At 41.0% G+C, this 23,373-nt stretch overlaps 1 protein-coding gene across 11 annotated transcripts in view; it reads right to left on the bottom strand.

The window, feature by feature from the left end:
• EPHA5 (EPH receptor A5) overlaps window positions 1–23,373 on the bottom strand; it is a 221,462-nt gene that overhangs the window by 191,137 nt on the left and 6,952 nt on the right. For all 11 annotated transcript variants that reach the window (XR_014590209.1, XR_014590210.1, XR_014590211.1 and 8 more), the window contains exon 2: window positions 1,509–2,172. Coding sequence is in view for 3 of the 11 variants with exons in the window: in XM_083862287.1 (XP_083718413.1) it covers window positions 1,509–2,172 (664 nt within the window). In the remaining 8 variants the exon portion in view is untranslated. The remainder of the gene's footprint in view (window positions 1–1,508; window positions 2,173–23,373) is intronic.

Raw genomic sequence — 23,373 nt, forward strand, 5'->3', positions numbered from 1 at the left:
AAACCTTGCTGATCTATCGACCAACATCCCTCTGTGGCAGTCTGTATTTCCTCAACTTGAGATAATGTTAAACTTAATGTTCCCACTGAACAGTATTAAACATTGAGTCAGTCTCTTCTCCCCCCTAAAAAGGGGAAATATCTTTATTAGCACAGGAAAAGCAAAACCAAAACCAAGACAGATTTTGCTGTATTGACATCTGTAGAAAAAGGAGATTATTCTGGTCAAGAACCCAAATCCACATGCTGTTTAGTAGAGGTTTCTCCAACACAAACATTTCTCTCAAACATTACATTTTTTCTCCATGTCAACCTTTGAAGAGATTTGAACTACCTTCAGGGTCACAAGAGTGTGACCGAGGACTCATGGATCAAGGCCACAGTTTGCTGTGGATATGCACTGATCTCTTCTTTGTACCACACTACAAACACCAATAACGTCTGGAGTGAGGTGAAGAGAAAATGCAACACAGACTTCAGCTGAAGTGGAATTCCTCTGCCTTCCCCACACTATCTATTACTATCTGTTATTAAGTGGCTGCAAAGAAAAGCCAATTAAAATGGGATTGATAACCAATATATATTAATTTTGCCAAAAGCAAACTCTAGTGAAATCTTTATTTGTTTACTCTTCTCTTTTACAAGCAAATTAGTTTTAGGCTACCTCTTACGTATTTACAACAGAACAGTAAATTTTAAAAACAAGCATGTAATACAGCAAACCATAGAAAGAGATTTTACACTTAGAGTAAATTGTTGTTCTTTGCAAGTATTCTTTTTAAAGTCTTGAGCTTTAGACACCGTAGATCTCTTACACAAGGCCTCTGATGATTCAGGAGGCCTATGCTGACCAACAACTTGGGAACATCAGCCAGCTACTGGTGGGAAAACTTCAACACATATGGAAGCATTTTTATCAGTGAGGCTTTAAGTTTAACTCTGAACAGCTGAGCAGCTTTGTATTAAATTATTTACCAGAGAAGAAAATCAATCAACTCAGACCACATCAAACACCCAGCCCCCCATAGAGTGATAAAGACAGAAAAACACACTCCTTCAAATACAAAAATAAAATGCATCTTCTATAGAGAGATTAACTTCAAACATTCCCTGGTACAGTCCAGAAAAAAAGAAACCAGTCTTTCAAGACTCATAAGGAAACCCTGAAACTGAGGAAAAATAACATAAATCTCTAAATAACAGATAAGACTACAATTGCCTCATGGACCTAATAGTACAGTGCTCCAAAGGTAATAGCAGAATGCCAGATTCCACTTGTTGGCAGCTCTGCAAGCACCAGAAGCACCTGCATACAGGTGTCAAGTGCCACAACATTCAGCCCAGGCCTCTGTCTTCCTGCTGTAATGCTTACTCAAAGGACCTCAGTGGAAGTGAGAAACTGACCCACTGCTGTCAACTCAACTGGGCACAAAAAGCATGGAAGAGCAGAAAGCCCAACTGCACATCACCTTGGAAGCTGAGCACAGCGCCCTCCCTGCAAACCCTTACCTTGGCAGGTGTTGTTCTTCTCCTCATACCCTGCCTTGCACAAGCACTTCCCGATGGGCACCAGCCACTCCCCCTCTGCACTGCAGTGCATCTTCGGTGCCTCCTCAGTCACCGAGTGGTTGATGCAGACACCAGACACCTCCAGGAGCTGCGAGGAGTCCGCGCCCGTGATGGTGTCAGGGAAGCGGGCCAGGTTACGGATTACTGACGGGCATTTCTTGTAGTACACACGCACGGAGACCAGGGCAATGCAGGCACCCACGTCCTGGAAAGCGAGGTAAAATCCCTTTTTTGTTAGGGGCCCAACGTCTCTCACCTCCGTGTTGAGCTTCATCACTCTGTCGCCAAGGTCTAACTCCGTGAAGCTCTCATCAGCAGCAATGGTATCAATCTTGATGTACTGGTTTTCTTTGATGTTCCTCCCATCTTCATCATCAGATTCAAAGTAGTACATGTTAAAAGTCTCCTTGCAGGTCCCAAGTCCTCCTGGAAGGCTGTTACAGTCCCTCAGGGTGAATTTGAGCTCAATGAAGATGCGGGATGCCCCCTGGTTAGAGATCCAGCTGGTCAGAAGCCAGTTGTTCTGATTCTGTTCCATTACCTTGCATACTTGGTATGTGTGTATCGGAGCGTAGTTTTCATCCACCTCACCAATTTCTTCCCACTGTATGAAAAGGAAAAGTATTTTTTTAAAACAGTCACAACTCATGCAAACTCTTAGCTGTCCCATCTAAGATTATCTTGGGCTTCATAACTCATGACTTTCGGGAAGAAAAAAATGTTTTAATTGCCAAGCTTTTTGTACCTGAGGTTCAATACATCCCTGATAAAGACAGACAAATGATCCTTTATAAATAGAAAAGGATGGTAGTAAAAACCCTTTGTTTTAGACAGTTCAAAAGTGGGAAAACATATTGCTAGCTTTGTCCACTAGTATTCACTTAGGAAACAAAACAAAAACAGATGGGGTCGTTTCTCTGGGCATTTCCAATGCATCCACATAGGAGAAAAAAAAAAGCTATTTACAGTTCGTCTGTCCCCATGTCCCCAGGCTCCTTTCTACCACATCCTCAAATCACTGCCCCACATAAGGAACACCACACTTCTACAAGCTATTCTCCCCCACCAAACAGCATGCCAGAAAATCAGTGGAGTGATACATGAAATAAACGAGCCTTTGCTCTCCCCAAGTGCACTAGCCAGAGTAGTTCTTGCTCATGCAAAGAGAAGATGATTTCCAACACAGGTTACAGGGATCTGCAAATCTTGAGCCGTTTATGTGCTACACAGGTTTTTAAGTAGAGCTCCAGGCAACTTTTTGCAGCTCTTTGTGGGAATTGTAACAACTGTTGGTTCATTTTATCTTAGCCATGCTCTGAAGGGCATCACTTGGAAGAAACGCTTTTTCCTGATGCAGCACGGAGTCAGCAGCACCACAACTGTGCCTACAACAGATACACGTTAGCGTTTCCTCTCTGCTTTTGACAAACATAATGTTGCATTAAGAGATTAGGTTAACCATCTAAATGCAGCAAAGAACCCAGGAGAGCCAGCGTTGGTTCCCTTTTTCCCTTCTACTTTTGACTCATCTGCAAGGGCTTAATTCCCAACACCTCCTCCATCCTCTGCTCAGCATTGCTGCACACACCTGGTCACAGCTGCAGCCCCAAAGAAATGCACAGAGCATAATTCAAAGGTACTCCCATTTCAAGCTGCATATCTTCTAAGGGCCAAAGGCCCTCAGAAATACAGCCTGAGATAAAGCTGAGAGTGTTCTCAGCCCAGATGTCATTACTGCAGAACTGAGACAGGACATCCTCAGAGTCAATGTAACAATGAAGATTTTTTTTTTAAACGAAATGTTGTTCTTACATTTTAAATTAAAAGAGCAACAAGAAGTGACATGAGAAAATAACCCAATGGTACAGTCCAAAATGAATTATAAATACCATCATCAGAATAACATTTCTTCTCCTCTCTCACCTTGGATGTGAAAGTGGGGACTTGTGCAGGAAGACAGGCCTACTGTGATGTGCAGAGTTCATATGTACCACCAGTCTTCCAAGTAACAAACCTAACCCAAAGACATTTTTTGCCAGGGCAAACAGTATACTTTCATTTCTAACCCCTTTTTGTGTCTCTGGGCTTAAACAGGCCACAACTCTACTGTGATTAAGACGCAGCACCACAGAACTGGACAAAGGTACCTCAGCAGTGAAAACCAGGCAGATCTGTGCAGGATTCATGCCTAACTTTAGGAGAGGCAATTAACAATTACCAGGAGACTCACTGAATAAAAATACAAGAAGTGTATGTAACACAGAATAGTTCAACAGCTAGATTTTCTATGTTCCAGTAAACAGGGAGGTTTTGATACATGAAATTAAACACAGAAAACGGCCATTCTTCAACAATGGTGGTTAATTTAAGTGATAAATATACTGCACATATATTCTTCCAAGTGAATTTCTCTAACATTGTACTAGTTTTAGCTAGGATAGTTAACCCTCTTCATAGTAGCTCATATGAGGCTACCTGTGGGATTGTGCTAGAAACGCTATTGGTGAAATAGAGATGTTCCAGTGACTGCTAAGCAGCACTTACATGAGTTAAGGCCTTTCCTGCCTCTCAGCCCCACCAACAAGGAGGCTGGGGGTGCACAAGAAGTTGGGAGAGGCCACAGCTGGGACACCTGATCCCACCTGGCCCAAGGGATATTCCAGACCATATGGTGTCACGCTCAGCACATAAAACTGGGACAAAAAAGAAAGAACTGGGGACAAGAATAATCATGGCATTTGCTTTCACAAGGCACCATTATATGTGAGGAAGCTCTACTTTCATGGGGATAGCTGAACACCCGCCTGTCCATGGGAAGTGGTGTTTCCAAGGAATTTCTTGGATTACTTTGCTTGTGTGCATGGCTTTTGCTTCACCTATTTTAGTGTCTTTATCTCAATCCATGAGTTTTCTCACTTTTATTCTTTTGATTTCTCACTCATTCACTGCAGGGGAAGTGAACAAGTGGCGGCTGTGTGGACTTAGCCACCAGCTGGGGTTAAACCACAACAGTCTTTTCTGATGGCCAGTGTGGGGCTGGAAGGGTTTCAGGTTTCATTCCTATGTGCTAGATTGAATTTATAGCTGTTATTGTTGTTTAGCTATTCACTGACTGGCTCCTGGGCTTGCCATGGGGCTTGACTCTCTCACTGCACACCAAAGCCTGATGCCTGTTTGTGGCTGCTCTTTGGTTCTGCTGCCTGCTGAGCTGCTGACCATCCTACTCTGCTGGGCCTGGGAACATCTTGATGTCAGCAGTGGCACGCTGGCAAACGCCCAGGCCATCACTGACATTTCTGTGATGCTACACTGGACAAGCTGGAACTACAGTGTGAACTTAAGTTGGCAGGAATGCGACCTGGGGATTAGTCCACATGGGAGAACAGCCCTAAGCAGCTGTGGATACATTCATGCTGGAGCAGGTGCATTGCAAAGCATCTGTGCTTGTGGTTATGTCAGTGCTGCAGCCTGTACATGCTGAAGAGACTGTGGCACATATATAAGGCTCCACTTTGAGCAGGTAAAATCATAAGGGACTGAAATCTGTGGCTAAGTCCAAAAGGAAGCAGGGGCAAGGAGAGGAGTTCATTGCAACATTAAAACCAAATGGTCTGGTCCAAAGGGCCCATGGATAGAGACTGTAATGGAAACACCACCCTGCTTACCTGGAAATGGCTGAACACCAGCCAGCCCATGGCAGTGGTAAATTAATTTCTTGATTTGCTTTGCTTCTGGCATGCACCTTTTGTTTTACCTATTTTAGTATCTTTATCTCAAGTCATGAGTTCTCACTTCTACCCTTCTGATCTGCACACTTGCTAGTGGGGAGTGAGATTAAGGCTGTGAGGTGCTTAGCTGTTGCCTGGGGTTAAAACATGACACTATATAAAGTCCTATATTTATAAAAGTGGTGGTGATTCTCCATTTGATGAAAAGGGATAGTTATCCTCTACTTCCCCCAACCCACACAGAGATCCCTGCCAAATCAGCCCAGGGGACAGATGAGCACATCCCAAAATAGTCCAGGAAAGACCTAATGACTTTAACTTTGCTTTTTTCTGGCTGAAGGCCAGAGGATCACTTGAAGAACTGCTCACATCAATGAGCATATATGAGGAAGTGTTAACTTCTAGCAGGAAGTGGTGCAAAGCCTTTCAGGATGAAAATTGCTCAGACCAATTTTATCACATAGAGATGTGTATGGATGGCCACAAGGTACACAGTATAACTCTACACACCATCTAAAGAGCATTAATGTGTACTTCTTTCATAGAACTGACATTTACAGTGTCTGTGATGTTGCAGTAATATCATTAGTGACCTAAGTTGAAGGCATGCTGAAAAGCATCACTTGGCTTTTTTTGTACTTGCCAGGTCAGTTTTCCAGGACCCAACCGTGATGCTCCCCAGAGTTAGGCAGTTAAGCTCATTTCCACCGCTGCTTCAGGAGCTATGCTTTTGGGAGTGAGTACAAAGCTCATTCGTTGAAAAACTAAGTGCAGTGATTCTAATGGTTGCTTTCATGCACTAAGAGCACTAAACACCACGAGGAGAAATGTCCAAGCACAAATACATCAGTGAACTGAGCTAGAGTCTAATCTCAGCTGCAAGAAACGGCACAGAGCCTAACATCTCAGGCTTCAGGATGTGCTGCACTTCCAGTACTGCTCCCCAGATCAGTGCAAATCCTGTCATCACCACCTGCCATCAAACCTAAAGCAATCATCAGACCATGAGAAAGGGCAGGTGCTAATGAGCTAAGGCTGCTTATCTCTGTATAATCCTCAAGGGAAAGTCAACCAGATTTTATCAGAGCAGCCAGTAGTATTTGGCAAAATCTCTGCTCTGTCATTTAATCTTCTTCTCTCCTATCTGCATGTAGGACTACACCATTTCTTTCTCTTCAGCTGGATCTGCCTTCCCCCAGAGACTGCAGGCAAGCTGCCACCCTTCTGCTTTTACATCCCTCCACGAGATGGAGATGGCAGTAAGAACCCCTGCACCTTCTGCCTGGTTCCAGCTTCCTAGTCACTACAGACCTCAGAAAAGTATTTCAGCCAACAAAGAAATACAAACCAGAGGATGAAATGCAGTGCCTTTCAGTTAATGAGAAAGAAAACCCACCACATTAAAGAGACAGCATCTAGATGAAAATTATTGGCATGAAAAAAAATTAAGTACAACTGAAAAATTGTGTAATGTTATAATTCCTCTCTGCAGCATATATTTTTTGAGATATAAATCAACCCCATCTGCAGGATTAAAACAAAAATGCAACCATTAATTTGCTGGTAAATGTTTTCTCTACATCTTTAATAGCCCTAAGAAGGAAAACACAAATGCATTTCAATGGCCTGATGTTAAATCATTTATAGAAGACCTATTTCTGAATGAGAAATTTCCAGCAGACTACTGCTGGCGAGTAAAAATGCAGCTCCATCCATAGGAAGCACACAGTTCATACAGGCTGTCTGTCTATAGAAAGGCCAAAGATATCACACATCTAACTAAAAATATAAGAGTTAAAAAAGCATTCAGTGGAGCAGCCTTGGGTTAAATGGACAATTTTAAAACACATTCACCAGCTGTCTGCTACTCAGGGTTGTTTCTAATCTCAGAGATTCCAGGAGTGTAATTTTCTACCACAGCACAGTGAAAGGCTGCTGCCCCAAAACCAAATACTGACAGCAGGGATGAAAATTTCACAGCTTTTGTTTATTTGGTTTTGAGGGGATGGGGGTGGGGTTGCAGTATGAGTTTTTGTTACTGGTCTACACTAACTCATTCACATTCTTTAGTATTCACTAAAGGCAATATAGACATTTCAAGTTTTGTTCCTAATTCCACACTGCTGAAAAAGAAATTGGGCCTTTAGCAAAATCCTAGGTATCTTAAGAGGGAAAGGAAGCTTAAGAACATTAAACAAAGGTGTTCCTAAGACTTACCTGAAACCTTCCCAGCAGGACTCCCTCACTCCAAGGGCGGTGGATCTGCCTCTCTTCCCACTACATATTTCACAGGCTCCATGGTATGAGAAGCCTCATCCTCTCCTATTTAATTTTTCCACCCCACCACACAGAGCTCTGCAACATATGCATACTGTATATGCTCAGGTATCTACTGGCACAAAGATGTAAAATTAGAAAAGGATTTATGTACTTTACTTTTTCTTGTGGAAAAAAGCAAGCCTGGCATGTATCTCTGATCTCAGGCTTTGAATGTGTGAAAGCATGAGAGATAGTCTACATGCTTTGCCCACAGAAAGGCAATTTTACCTCAAAATACTGCTGTTAAGGCCACCACAAGCACATACTGGTGCAGAGGACAGTGTGGTATGGTGCTATGCAATCCCTATGCCAAGGGAAAAGCACTTCCAGAAGGGCACACCAGCCCTTCTGTGCTGTTTGGCTCAGTACCATTTATCCTGCCTTTCACCCCGGTAATATTTGGGCAGACTCTTCGATTTCCTTTTATGCAGCTGATGTTAAGACCTGGCTACCAATCAATAGCCTCCAGCTTAGCTCCCTCACAAATGTGCCCTCCCGCTACTCAACTTTATCATGCAACCTGCTTCTTCCTTCCCATCACAAAACCCAAAAACTTGTGGATTTGGGTTTTTTTTTAGCTGCCTGCTGGTTTCCACTTGCTGTCGTATTACACAGTTAAAGCAAACAAGCAGCAGGCTCTCCTCTGTGCAGTTTCAGTGACTTCAGTGAGGTCACATAAGGCTAAATCTCTATCGAAAGCCAGGCAGAGCACCACATATCTTTTCTTCTGCACTGCAGAAAGTTTTGCAGGGCTGTGCTAGTTGTAAAATAAGGCTGACTTTGTCACTATCTTGCCTATTATAAAACAGCACTTACAAACAGGCCAGTCCCTGTTTCAAGGACTTCAAATCCTGCCACCAAATATTGCCAGTGTTATCAACAGAAGCTGTGATATGTGGCATTGCTCAGATTTTCAGCTCAGGAGCCATATGATTAAGCAAGAGCCTGATTTTGCAGGAGGTATTTCAGTCTTCATTAAATGGGCTTTGCTTGCTCAAAGAACAAGAACATAAAACACAAAGAACCCAAAAAATCATGTTAACTGTTAGTCTCCTCTACAACAATGCTAACCTCAGGATTGGCAGGAGCAAAAGAGCTTTGTCTTGAACACTGGCATTGGCAAGAAGTATATGTATGACCTCTGTGACCTACTGATCATGGTAGAGTCCACCAGCACCTGGATGGGGCACTTGAGGAGCTTAGTTCCCCCTCACAGCCAAGGACAATGATCCAAAGCACTCTCAAGTAGAAGAATGCAGTAACCTGGAACAATGCCACACGTTTGTTTGCAATCCTGCTCCTTCCAATGGGTGAGCACTGCAAGGAGCAGAGACATCAAAATAACTTTGCCCAGCTTCTTCCATCAGTACCAGGTCACTTGACTCTGCTTAAAACAGCACCCTTGGGCAACAATTTGTAAGCATTTGTGCCAGGGTAACCACACAGGTTTAAAACTCAAATTCTGCTTTGGGGCAAGGTGCCTGCTCAGTGGGACAGCTCAGCTGCTTCTGCCCTGCACCAATCAGCAAAAGGACTCCAACTAGAGCCACACAACTTTTTCCAGTAAGTCACAAATTTGAAATATAAATAATCATGAAGACAAGGCAGTCCATGTACTTAGATCAAATAAGGAAAGAAGGGGGGGGGAACAAAAAAGAAAAATCAGTAAAACAGAAACCAGTTATTTTGAGAGCCTCACAAACCATTTTTACCATCTTCACCTCTTGAGTTTAAACAAAATAGAGGGCAGATAAAAAATGCATGAAAAACTCTTCTGGAGTAATATAAACTACTTCTTTCAGCCTCAAACACACTGTTTTAAATTTCAGCTACCAAGCAACAAAACATTTATTACTTGTGCAAACTTTTCCAATACCAACATCCACTTTTATAATGCAAAAGGTGAAGCTATTTTTTACACATTCTCAGCCTGGTTTAGGGGCTTTGGAGCTCATTTTCAAGGCAGGAGCCAGTGTCAAAAAGAAACTGCAGTGAGTTCAATACAAACAACATTTGGCAAGAGTTTACTAAAACCTTTAAATACCAGAAGCAGTTGCAACTGCCTGGGATCTTACTATTTCCATATATCTGACAGTGCCCCCGCCCGAGGCTCAAACCTCATTTGGATGGCGGTTTTACAACTGAGACATTTATACATACAGATACATATTCCTACTGACAGCAGTTACTAGTCAAGCTCAAAACATAATGGATAACAGAGGACAGAAAGCATCTGATTAATCTCCCTGCTCAGGCGGAAATCTGGCCTAATCAAAGCTGAGTTTCTGAAGAAGGAACGTTTTCTGGTGGCTTGGCACATTCCCAATTTTTCCAACCCGGAAAATAAAACAAAAGTAAGAAGGCTATAACTTTTGGGCTACTCTTCTTATTTTTCTACTGGATTGCAGGGTCCTGCTGATTCTTACAATGCCACTCTGGTCACTAAGCTGCGTAGTCTGGTTAACACACAGCTCCAGAATATCCTGAGGCTAATTAGCTGAAGTAAATATGAGTTTCCTCACTGATTACTGGAGATTTCCCAGCAAGAAGCTAAGGATCATTTTTCATACACTAAACCATAAGTGGGGGAAGCAAATAGCAAAGAGGTATGAACTGGAAATTTAAAGCATGATTTTGAGATGTGCCACATCAGACCAGTGAATACTTTTTCTCTATTTCTGCATTAGTCAAATACATATTCCGTAGCCCATTTGTGATATTGGCCTAGCAGAAAGCAAACTTAGAAAGTCACTTCCATTACCATCCCCACAACCACCACCCACTAAAAGGGCAAATTCTCACCTCAGCAGAGTTACAGGAACTGTGAGATGTGCTTCTGAATGACCCCTTGCAATGTGTGGGCAGCAAAAATGCTAAGAGGAGAAAAAGGGCTTTGCTTCATGTTAAAGGCTACTCCCCACTGCATCAAGAGTTAACAAGACTCAATTTCACTTGGTGCCAAGGTTTCACATTTGGCTTTGCACTCTGACAAAGGGCAGGAGATGGAATAGCAAAGATGGGGAGATAATTGATGTTTCATCTCCACTATAAAAAAACTACACTGAAAACGAGCTGGGTGAATGTTCACAGCACCATCATGCTCCATCCTAACTCCACTGCTGCCAACTGCACATTCCAATACTCAGAACAGCTTGTCAGTAGACATCAGTAGTCAGTAGACATTTAATTGCATTTAAAAAAATGCAATTTTTAGAACTGAGAGCTTAAGCATCTGGGTGGATACTTTGGTATCTTATAGTGTTTAGGATATTTTTAATTCCATTCAGGTCAACCTTTCATCATCCTGCGTGCAATCAGGACTGCTAGAAATCCTCCTCCTTCAAGAAGTAATGCCAAGAAAGGTTCTCACACTACTCAGAGCTGAGGGAAAACACCAAACAGAGGAGCCCCATGTTGAAACTATGAGACAAAGCATGACTGCTCCTCTCAAGAAGAGCTACATGTGAAGACACTATCAGTCACCTAAAGTTACATGGGGAACTTCATAATCATCCACTCCTGCTGTGTAAAGATTTGGATTTGCTACTTGAACAATTTTTCAATATTCTTTTTAAATTGTAGTATGCATGTAAGGTTTGCTGCCACACCTTCCATTTCTGCAGCAGGTCATGCAGGAGACTCCTCAGTGAAACTCCCTGTAACACAAAAGTTGACAATTCCTGGATTGCTCTGCACCATTAACTAGCTGAGAAACAATGGAGATTCCTGGAAAGCTGCAACAACAGCTCAAAAGACAAGCAGCAATTTGTTACATAAGTACCACCCAAGCAAACAGGTAAGAAAGAACAATTAAACCCTTAAAATTTATTTTCAGTACATACTTAAAATGAAACTATCTGTTCAAAGACAATTCAAGTTGTTGAAAAATGGAGAAACATCAGGACAAAGTCACCCAGACTTTTCAGTCAGCACACTAAGATAGATGAGGAAAAAAAAATGAAAATGGGTCTGAAGTTTAGCTCAGACTTTGATAATTTGCATGATCAATGAAAGATGTCAGCACCAGAATCCAAATGGAATGAGCACCCAGCTGGAGGCTAGTGGAACTGAAATGAAAAGGAGCACCAGCCCCTCTCCAGCATGCCTAATGAGGGACTGCGCCGACCTCCATCCCAGAACAAAGTAATGTGCTATCTGGAAACCTCACCTCCCCTCCCACAGGTTTATTTTTTTAAAGGTTGGAAATTCTCTGTACATCTGAATTAAAACATCCATTTCAAATCACAATCCAGCAATTGAGGGAAAGACAATGGAGATGAGCATGAAAGAAGCAATGAAGAAACACAATACCATTAAATCATTTTTCACTGCTTAATGTTACACTCATTGCAGAGCAATTTAACAAAGGCCAGAACAATCAGTATTGCCACCACATGGTTTAACATTGGAAGGCTGACAGAGCCAGATTTTCAGAAGGACACAGAGTAGGACATATTTTAGATTTATAACCAAATACTTGGATTTTGAAAGCTTTTGGGATATTATTCATGTTACTCATCACCTCATGATACCAAGAAGTTCACAGAACAACTCTGAAAAGCAGGAAGAAAGGAAGTTTTCCTTGTTACTTTAATGTTGTCCTAATATTTAAATAAATCAAAATCTATGCGGGGATTCTAACTGTTCAGTACTGTTGAAATAACACAAAGCACTTGTTTTATTTTTAATGCACAAAACAGCAAAAAATTTGCAAAAACTAAACTAAATTCTTCATCTTTATCATTGTAATAGATTTTATATAATTTCTTGCAAGTGAGTACACATTTAAGAGTTTTCAGTAAAAGAGAAAAAAATACTTGATCTAAAAGCGCATTTAATGAAAATAAAACAGATTAAACTTCTTGGTTTTCTAGTATTTCAGGCAAAATGATACAATTATCCACGTGCTGCACTGGCAAAGCCTAACCTCTCAGGCGTATACCAAATTTGACTACATTACAGACAACCCATACACTGTATCAGACCCTCCAGCAAATGCATTATTTTGCCACTGCTCCCTGGTCTCTAATCTACCCAAAGCTTTTCATAGAGATAATATTACATTCATGGCTTAGGCCTTGACAACTGCACCCATAAATCAATTTTAAACCTCACATTAATCATCTTTCTGTAATCAGTGGCTATTCAGCACAAATTTACATCTCATTTCTGTTGGCCAAACAGCCACATTAGAGCTTTGAAGCTTATTCAGGCTTAAATGATTATATTCCCCTAATAAACACTGAAGTCCTCTCAGTCCAGCTGCTGTGAGCTGCATTAATGACATGCCGTGGCAGCAGGGGCCATCTGAAGCCAGCCTTGTGTGATGTTACAAGCAGTAGCCCCCTTGCCAAACAGATTTTCTTCATTTCCAATGCTCTCAGAAGAAATAAGAAGGCTGCTCTGCCTGTGCAGACCCTCCTACGGGAACTGGCGTGTGCAGCAGGCACACACAACATGCAATTTACTGCACCTCCCCTTAACAGCTCCATTTGCCACCTCTTGAATACAGGGGGCTATGAGTAAAATATCCAAACCCAGATTTCCTGATTCCCCACATGCTCAGCACCTTAGCTTACTTTGGGTTTGGTGACAGTTCTGTTGAATCTGAACCGTCTACAAAACCCACTTTTCCCACTTATCAGACTGATATAACTTTGTTCACAGCACCACCAAACTGTACCTTAGCATGCTTTTCTTTGATCATCTCAGAATTAGACATTACATTTTTAATACCTGACTGCAACTTTTTTCCTTTTTTTTTTTTTTTTTTTTTTTTTTTTTTTTTTTTTTTTTTTTTTTTTTTTTTTTTTAATGTGACAAAGATTATCACTCAGGATTACAGTAAGCAGCTAAAACATGATCAGTTCAGGGTGGATTTTGCATGTACTTGCCTGCAATCCCTACAGTGAAACAATCTATTCTGATTGAACAATGAATAATTATTTAATTAAAGAACCTCGGCAGGCCTACATTATTAAACCTGCATAAAAAGCCTGACATTGATTGTATATTCACTTTCAGTTAGGGTCTGAATCAGTATGCTAAGATCTAAAAATGAATGAACAGAGCTGGTTTATTATAACTCTTGTTAAGTACTTACCCACTATAGGTAATAAATTATACATGTGGATGCCTAGTATGGTTATTCCACAACATAATGGAAGTTTTAGTTATTTTTTATTCTATGGGGTTTAACTCCCATTGTGCAAGTTTATGTTACTATTTAAATAAGGTATCAGAATTACATGGATGTAAATCTGCTGGACAAAGATGCAAACTGGACCTCAATGTTTCTTTTTAATCTGGAATTGAAGAAACACAGATGTGTTCAACTGTTTGTGATGGATGTCCTCCTTCCTAACCATTTCACAAAGAATACATTTCACACCTGCATCCTCCACACTCTCCTGGTACCTGACAACCACTGAAGAACCACTTGAACATCAACATGCCATGGCTAGGAAAGCAAATACAATCATGCGCTAAATCCTCAGCTGAGATGTCTGCAATGCAAAAATAAATGCTGTTTGGGCGACCAGCTGTGACAAAGCCTAGGAAAGTTACTGCTGAAGTTTTCAGAAGAAACTGAAAAAAATCAAATTGTTTTCCTAACCAAGAGATAAACCGTGGCTTAACTTGATGGTAATACTGCAACACATACGCAGAGAAAAAAAAAAATGTTATTAGCTTGCTTTTGCCTAACCAACAAAAGATCTCAGAATTTAAATTGAATGATTTTGAAGAGAAGGGAAGGTAACTTTTTTATTGGGGAACAGGACAAAATCAACCACAGTGAGAACTTGCCTCAGGAGTCACCATCATTCAGAACTTTTAAGGGGGATCCAAGGAAGTTTCAGAAGAAATTATCTGATCAGGTAGCCAAGCCCACGGTAGCCACATATATTCACCATGTAAGTAAGGTGGGTTAAAGCCAGCACCAATATGTCTATGCCATGTGGGAGCAGAGAGTGGGTACATAAATAATTAAAGTTCATGTATCTTGCCCTCACCAGTAAGAGTCTCTTCCAGACCCAAGTCCCTGATGCACAGAGGTGAACAAGACAGAAATGCTGAAGACATGCAGTTCCTCAAAGAACAAATTTTCAAAACCAGTTTTAATAGAAAATGAATTAATTGGTCTATTGCTACATCTCTGGCTGCTCAGTAAAGCTACAAGCTCTTACTACTGCTGTTTTCTGTCCAGAGTGCACTGGGATTAACAGTGGGTTAGAAGTAGGAGAGGTAGAGCAGAAAGAGGAAGCAAACACACACACACACGGGAATGGGCTACATTTCCTTATGAGAAAAGAGACTGCCATCAACCAAGCCTTCCTCCAGCAGATTTGGGTTAAGGTGGGAGATTGCAGTTTGTTGATGCCTGGTGGCAACAGACCTGCTGGATTTTGGCCACGTTGAACATTCTGATCCGTCATCCCGCACAGCTCCAGGCTTTGGTGTTTCCTTTCAGTGCTTCTTCTCCCCTACCAGCCCAGCAGGCCAGTCAGAAAGGCAAAGGCTTGTGACTTGGACTTGCTTATCAAAGAGACATTCTCACAGTACGGTCCTCCTTGAATGAAACTTTCTCCCAATTTTGTGCAGCCTATGGACAGAACTCAGTTAAATTGCAGCAACAGCATTTTACTGCTCGGCAAGATAATTCTTGTCTGGAGCCTGAATTTCTGGTAAAAAACCATTTTACATAATCTTCAAGAGTCCCTGAAAGGCACCACTTGGCACAGAAACTACAGAGCATTATTTTTCCAGCCCTATCCTAGGCCTTGCTCTCGCTCTACAAAATGGACTGATTGGCCATTTCAGACTAACATCAAATTACAACCACAGTTTCATCATTATTTAGCAATTAAACCATTAAATCAATCCCCTTTCAATTTTTGTCTCATCAGCTCCAGAGCCTTTCAGCAAACCTGGATGCATATTTCACGAAGTGCTGAAGTTTGAAAGGAAAAGGATCAGTGAATGCACTTTGAAAAATAAATTAAAAGTACAGTTCTCAGAGGAAGAGCTAATTAGCATAGGAAACAGCACTTCTACAGGTTATGTGGTTAATTGACATCATTCTTCTTACCAAAACACATACTCACTGAAAAGAAGACTGCTGAAGAAATGGTACTCTGATGCTGAAACATTGCCCCCATAGTGCCCAACACATAAAGCTTTCGATAATGTTTGCTCTCATCCATAAATTATTGAGCACAAAGAAACTTAAAACAGTAAGCAGTGAAAGAAATTCTGAACCAAGTAAAGGGATTAGCCATTTAGGGGAAGGACACAAAAAACCTGTTATTGCTTCTCAGTAGCTTCCTCTTGCCTTGTGAGCAAGTGACATTGGACCAGGCCCAAAAGAACTCTACCACTCATACACACAAAAGGGGAATTTTTGTATTTTTGTTGATTGAAGCAATCAGACAGGCCATCCAAGCACACAGGTGATTTTGGTTCTGTCTTCTTTGCTCAGGGATGCAAAGTCCTGAGATGCTACAAAATATTTGGCTTTGCAGGCATAACACCTTTATTTGCACAGAAGCTGGTGCTGAGCCAGGACTGAATCCTACCTTTCCTAGGGCTTCAAGGTTGTATCTTCCATTGTAACAGGAACTTGTATTCCTACCAAAACCTGTGTACATGGTGCACTTATGTATTAGCACATCCACCTCCTATGGACTCCCCTTACTACGTAACCATCCCACAGGTTCCCTGATGAGAGCCTTCTGCACTGCTCTGGCCCATGTTCTCATGTCACAGAGCATCTTGTACTGTTCAGCAACTCCTACCTGCCACAGCAACCAGCTGAGGAGCCACTAAGATTCCCTCTTCACTTTTACCTGGTTTCCATCACAAGGATGATTTTCCTCTCATTGTGTTCCATTTGCCTCACAGAGCAAACAAGATAATGCAACAATTTACTAGTATCACTTTCAGAAAGCCATTTTCTTTTCAAATGGCATCACTTCACCTACGATAAGTCGCAAAGATCCCATAAGACAGTCCACAGCTACTCAACAGATCAAAACCCTACTTTATAGCACAAAAAACCATTCAAGATTAGAGAAGGCTCGGAAGTAGCTAACCTGCCTGTGGCCTCTGTTTGCCTGAAAAGGGTTGTTGGGAGGAGAAGAGAGAGATGAGTAGCATGTACCTGTAAAGTTAGCAAGAGGAGGCATGGAAAGACCCAGTAACTGAGAACTGAAGTTTGACCAATTTGAGCTAGAAAGATTCATTTGTCTTACAATAAGGACTGATAGATGTTGGGACAAGCTACAAAAGGATATAGACTTTGCTCAAGAGAATGACCCAATCGAAGAAATCTCTCTCCAGAAGATGCACTGTAGGCCAAATCAAGGTTACAGACCTGCTGCAAGGACCCCTGAACAAGTTTCTACACCACATCTGCCACAAGCGAATCAACTACATAATGTTTACAGAACCAGTGGCCTTAAATCCTGTGAAGGTACACCACCATTACCTTCAGCTCACACACTCACAGATCTGCTCTTTTTTGCAAATAATAAGGACTAGCAAATACTATAATCTTCTGCTTTTTCCCAACCGTTTTACCCCACCAGCACTGAAACTGTAACTCACTAACAAACAGAAACAGCACGTCTAGAATGTCAGTGATTTGCAATCAACACATTTGAACAGCAGGGTGTTGCCCAACTTTTTTCCTTAATATCATTTTGATTCCTTATATATTTACTGTAATACAGGAAAAGAACAGTTCTCAGTTTTAAAACTCTGCAAAGCAGGAAGGAAATGTGCCAAGTAATATCTTTGGTCACAGCACTGTGTGAAAAAAAATTGTTTGAACTCTATTTTGTCTCTTTGCTGCTTTATTTCTGAACAAACAAAACAAAGGTTGAAAAAAAGGAAGGGGACAATCTGTTTTTTAAAGGCAGTAATCAAGACTTTGCTAACTTAGGTCATTCCCATTTCAAGAAAACGCAAGACACCTATGGCATTAGCCCCCATTTTGGATTTTAGCTGTTTTTCCCCTCGATCAATGGGGACATTATGGAGATTCCAACAGGGTCAGAAGCACCAGGGAACTCATTTGTGAAAAGCTCCCCTCATACAAAAAAACTCAGCATAGATTCTGGCTTCTGACAAAGACCCTCTGCAACACCTGGAGAGATGCAAAAGGACTTCTGCATATCCAGCTTCAGCAGGGCCAGCCTCCGCAAACTGCAATGCTGAGAAACACCCCAAGTTAGCACCAGAGGAGATAGCCCTGCAAGCACAAAATCTCTCAACAGTGCTGTGCTCAAAGGGGCAGAGAACAGAGAAGTCCAAGAGGTTTCCCTGGGCTATTAGCATCAAACAAAAGAGCTCTGCAAACACCAAGAAAGGGCTGCTTTAGATTCCCTGCTTTCTCTTCAACACCTTCACAGCAAAAGCCTTTCACAAATATTACACAGGCAGGATCATAACCAAATCCCCCGGGGGCTAAAGACATTTGCCAGGTCAATACACTTATAGAGCTCTGAGAAACAGGCTCTGCCAGACTTACTTACTGTGACTCCAAAGGACACAGTAGCTCCTGCCTATGTGTACTGTCTGTCCACACGAAGATCACCCCTCCCTCTGTTTTAAATATACCAGACTCTGAAAGAGCAGTGTTGTGAAATTGAATACACAGGACTCAGGAAGCTGAGCTTATAGCCTGAGTAATCGGCATGGATATTCAATTATCATTAAAATTAATAAGTAGGCCAACAACCAAATCCCTGGATGGGTTTTGATTATCTCGGTCTGGGTATTTATCAGAGTTACTCTGACACACTGAGTCACTGGGCTCTGGCTGCAGGCACAAGTCCCTCCTCAGCCCACTGGAGTTTCCTTCACACTGGGAGCTTCAGGCACCTAATGGCAGGAAGAGACAAGTGCCATACAACAAATGAGATGGGTACCTGAAACTGTACAAGAAGTTTTGATTTGGTCTGAAATCCGTTCCGAAGTGAACTATTAATTTTGTTCCTGTTCAGCAGCTGTCCTCTGCCTCACTATAATTCTGCAGACTGACAGCAGCCACTGCTTTTACAGGAAAGCACCAAACTCCTTCCAAGTCACCTACCCAACAATGTACCAGTGATCATAACTCATTTATTTCCTGATCATGCTCTAGTGATGGACATAACTAGCAATTCTTTTCTAAAACTTCATCATTTTAAAGTTGATTTTCCCATCACTAGAGTGAAAATCAAGTCTTTGCCCAATTACTATATTAATCAATATCAATAAATTTAAGAATCCAAAATTAACTCCAGAATTGGCAGGGATATTAAAAGTATGTGTGTTGCCACTTAAGTTAACTACACAGAAAAATTCAGTTATTTAATCCGCAATCGAAATAAAAAGCAAACAGTAAATCAGACAGATTGTGTAATGAAGTAACTTTACCTTACAGGATTATACTTGTGGTTATGACTTTAATTGTGTAGTCTAGAAGGATTTGTGACAAACTGAATAATCTCACATTGTTGTAATGATTTGTAATCACAACACTGGCTAGGATTTATGGGCTGACTTTACTTTTGCACCGCAATCAACTGAGAAAGTCAGTACATGTCATACAGTTCTAATCACTGAAATTATGTCTCGCAAGGAGCCCCATAAGCCCCTCAGTTTGGAGGTTTGAAACCAAGGCAAAGCTCTCAAGTGTATCTTTCAGTTTCTAAAGCAAATAAAGCTAAAACAAAACAAACCTCAACACCACCAAGGCTTCTGAACAGAAGACCAAAGGCCATAATTTTGCTATCCTTTACTGTTGACTGAACTGGGAGCAAGCCACTCTGAGCAGACATCATATAGAGCACAAGTTATTTTGATGACCCTCAGCTTTAAGTGACAAACTTTAAGAGGGACCTCCAGGCTCCAGCAGGAAACCAGGAGAAGTACATCAGTGCTGTATCTGGAGTCTGCAGGCTGAATATGCTAAAACGATCCCCCTGCCCTTGTCCCACCCCCCATTCCCCCAAATTAAAATATGAGGGCCCAGTGAAAGAGGCAGGCAACAGACAGAAGGTGATAGTTTTTTCTGAACAGCTGAAGGAAATATAAACCAAAATTCTTAAATATTCCTTTTCAAAACCAGACAATTTCCTCCCCACACTTGATATCTGCTGAGTACAATTAGGTCTTGGGATTATCATCCCAGAAGAAACGGCACCTGTGCATCAGAAAAACTCACACACCTCAAAAAATATCAGTTAATTCTAAGGAGCACTTTCAATAAACAAATATATTAAGAAGTCCTGTCATCACCTCCTCTCTCACCCTGCCCTCACCCACCAGTTCTTGGTCTAGCTCACAGCCTAAGTGAGGCAGGGGAGAGGCTGATTTGCAGTAGAGGAACACCAAGCAGCTCTTTCTAACAACCAAGACAAAACTGAAAATGGATTAATGATAAGGATATCTCAAATCATAGCAAGAAATACCCAGTTCCATCTTCCCCTGGTAACTGCATCTTGTGTACCATATCCAATATTGTCAATATCATCGGAAGAATCATTGGGGTTATCGGAAGATCTCTGGAGATACGGATCAGGTTACTTGTCCCAAAATATTTTTGCTGAAGTCAAATGCAAATTTCTGCAGCGTGGAAGTTCAGTCCTCCCCCCACTTCAGAGTCAGAAGTTCTGATCTTTGCAAGAAAGCACCCCAAGGAAAGCAACTATCCACCAAAAATACACCTCTTTACGTGATTCTGATTTATCTTATTGCAGCAACAGTAACAGCTCTACGGGACACTATATGCTTCAATATATAGTTAGTTCATGTACCTGGAAAACAGTAAGATCCAGGCTTTAGTAATGGGGAACTTCTCTAACAATTTAAATACATCTGCTTTTTTTGACATGTTTTTTTGAATTCGATTTTTTTTTGACTCCTCATTTTGTAAAGTCAAAAATTAAATAAAATCAAAGGAGTTGCCTGGCACTTTCTTGAATAATGATGACAAAGAGAAATAAGTAAGAATACATAAGCTAAATGCTTATCGAAGCATTTTGGCAAGAACCAAGTATCTAATAATACTTTCCTTCCTGGAAAGCAGCAAAAGGAAGCAAATAAAGGACTGTGTGGAGGTTTCAGCCAGATCTGGCAGATCCAGGCTTTAGAAAGCCAGTAGCAATCTTTACTCCCTGCCATCATCACCCTTTTCTGAGCTGTCCCAGGGATGCCCAGCTCAGCAGGCAATTTCTCCTCCTCCTCTTCCACCACAGGACGCTGATCTACAGTCCCCACCCTTCTCAGGGGAGCTTGCATCCTTACCAACCCCAGGGCCCAATCCTGCCTCCTCCCTGCAGCTAACTGGCAATTCATCCATGGATTATTCCTTATTAAGACCACTAAGATCATACAGGGGTAGGTGAGGATCAAACTAACATGCAAGTTTCATTCATTCCTAACTAAAATAAATCACTACTACATCACAGAAGTGTCTTCAGTAAATCATCCTGAAATACAATTAAGAATCAGTGATGTCCCATTACACATGGAAGAAATAATTGCTCTCTACCCTAAATGCTCACAGCTCTCCTCAGGATGGCAGAGTTTTTGAGATGATTTTGGTAGGGGTTTTTTTTCCCCCCAACTCCTCTGTCCTGGCAGAGGAAGCAACAGCCAAACCATGTTCTGCAATTTTTTTCTACTCACTGTTCATCCCATGGGGTGCAGATAATCAATCACAGTGACCTGACAGCATACAATATCACAGTGGTATCACAGAGATGACTGATAGCCAGGTGTCACCCACATTCTCCTCAACTGTGCTTCATCACTCATGTTGAAGGGCCTAAAGGCTGGTGAGAGGAGCTACCACTTTTCTTTGGAACAGAGTTAACAAAAAAGCCTCCAAAGCATGATTTGCATCCATGTGTACTGCTCATACCTAATCTCCAATCTGTTTTGCTGCAGTATTTTCAGTATTAAACCAACAGACCTCATGGTTACTATCTTAGTTGCACACACTAAATCATATATTTCAGTAAGCTTTTTCCCTCAAAATGAAGATATCTAAAGATAAATTAAGACTATCAACCCAAAATATATTGGGACAAGAAGAACTTCAATATAAAACACTGGAATTTTCTTTCAATAGCCAAGAACCCAGTCCCACCTTTCACTTTCATATATGAATGCAGCCCTCAGCAACTGAAAAACACCCTGTTTTACTGATCAGGACAAGCAAACAGAAAATCCTGAATGACTCCCATTAATAACTTGAAAAGCAGATGAAAGTTTGTTCTAACAATCCTAGATGTTCAGCTGCTGAATTGTTTCTTAATAGTAGGATAACCACATATCAGGACTTTTCAGTAAAACAGCAGTCAATCAGAAAGCTCTACTTTCAGGTGTCAAGCCAGGTGAAGGGTCTTCAAATAAGCCCTCTCATTTTTATTGTCTTCATTCACTGTGTATACACAAGGCAACACTTTGCCATGAAGACAAAAGAGCAGTTCCATCTTAACACTGTTTTCAGGAATTTTGCATTTTAAATTTTTTTTTGTGTTTTTTTGGGCTGGCTTTCCTGAATGAGTAACATCAAAAAAAAACCCCCAAAAAACCAAAAACACAACAACAACAAACAGGACTGTATTCTTGAATTTAGTTAGCAAAAAAAAAAAGCCATTAATTAACCTGAGGAAAAATATATTCTGTCAAATGGGGCCAGTGCATTTGAAGTTTTATAAAAGGATTATGCAGTTAAGTGATAAGTAACCCACTGATACATATATTTGGCAAATGAACCAGTGAGAAATATACTTCAAAAATTCATAAACATAAGCTATAAAATCCTAATGTATGTTTTAAAAAACCTGGGCTGTTGCATATGCAGTCTGTAATGGCAATATTTTATTCTGTATAGTTTCAGATTTTCCATGACAGCACTACATGAATACATTTTAATTGTATGGCTACTAACTGTTGGATACCAACATTTCTGAAATTAGCACAAAAGAAACAAAGAAAACAATGGTTTTAGAAGATAAAGCTCTTCAAAGCTCTTTTATCCCCCAATGTAATTCCTAGACACTAGAGAAAAAAAGAGACATTTTAGCATGAAAGGAGATTATTGTTTGCCCAATGAGCCTGTGTGGAGGAACCTAATGCTGACAACAGTATTTACAAAATGATATACTGAAGGATCAACCTTTATTTTTTTCCTGTGTAGAATATATTATTCCAGTAATACAGTTCTAGCCAAGATAAAGATTTGCTTTATTCTTAATCTCACTAGTATTAATTTATTTTACAGTACCTTAGGGTACTCTAGGCATTTTAGATCTCCTCTAATAAGACCTACATCTCACCAGATGCTGCTCCCAAATAAATGCTGATTTATGTCAAGAGCACACAAACCGAAGGGCAGCCAGCTGAGAGGACAGGACAACAAGCAGTCTCAAATGGAGTGAAAGAATTAAACTTCAGATACGAAAGGAGATTTGAGAAAGGACATGAATAAAATGGTAAGGCTATACAATGAGAACTCTCATCTAGCATGGGGGCCTCTGCTTTAAAAGCAGATATATACTGCAGCTAATACGCTGCAGGTATCAAGAGTCAAGAGTGGATCTTACATGCAGGTTGCTGAATGAGTAACATTAACATGATTATAGTCAGGCCAAGATTAAAAAGCAAGACAAGACAAACAAAGACAAACAAACAAATGAACAAACAAAAGAAAAAAGAAAAAAACATACACCAAATTTCAGAGGGAAACAGATCTCATCCTA

The sequence above is a fragment of the Zosterops lateralis genome, assembly GCF_965231275.1.
Source record: "Zosterops lateralis genome assembly, chromosome: 5".
Classification (NCBI taxonomy): Eukaryota; Metazoa; Chordata; class Aves; order Passeriformes; family Zosteropidae; genus Zosterops; species Zosterops lateralis.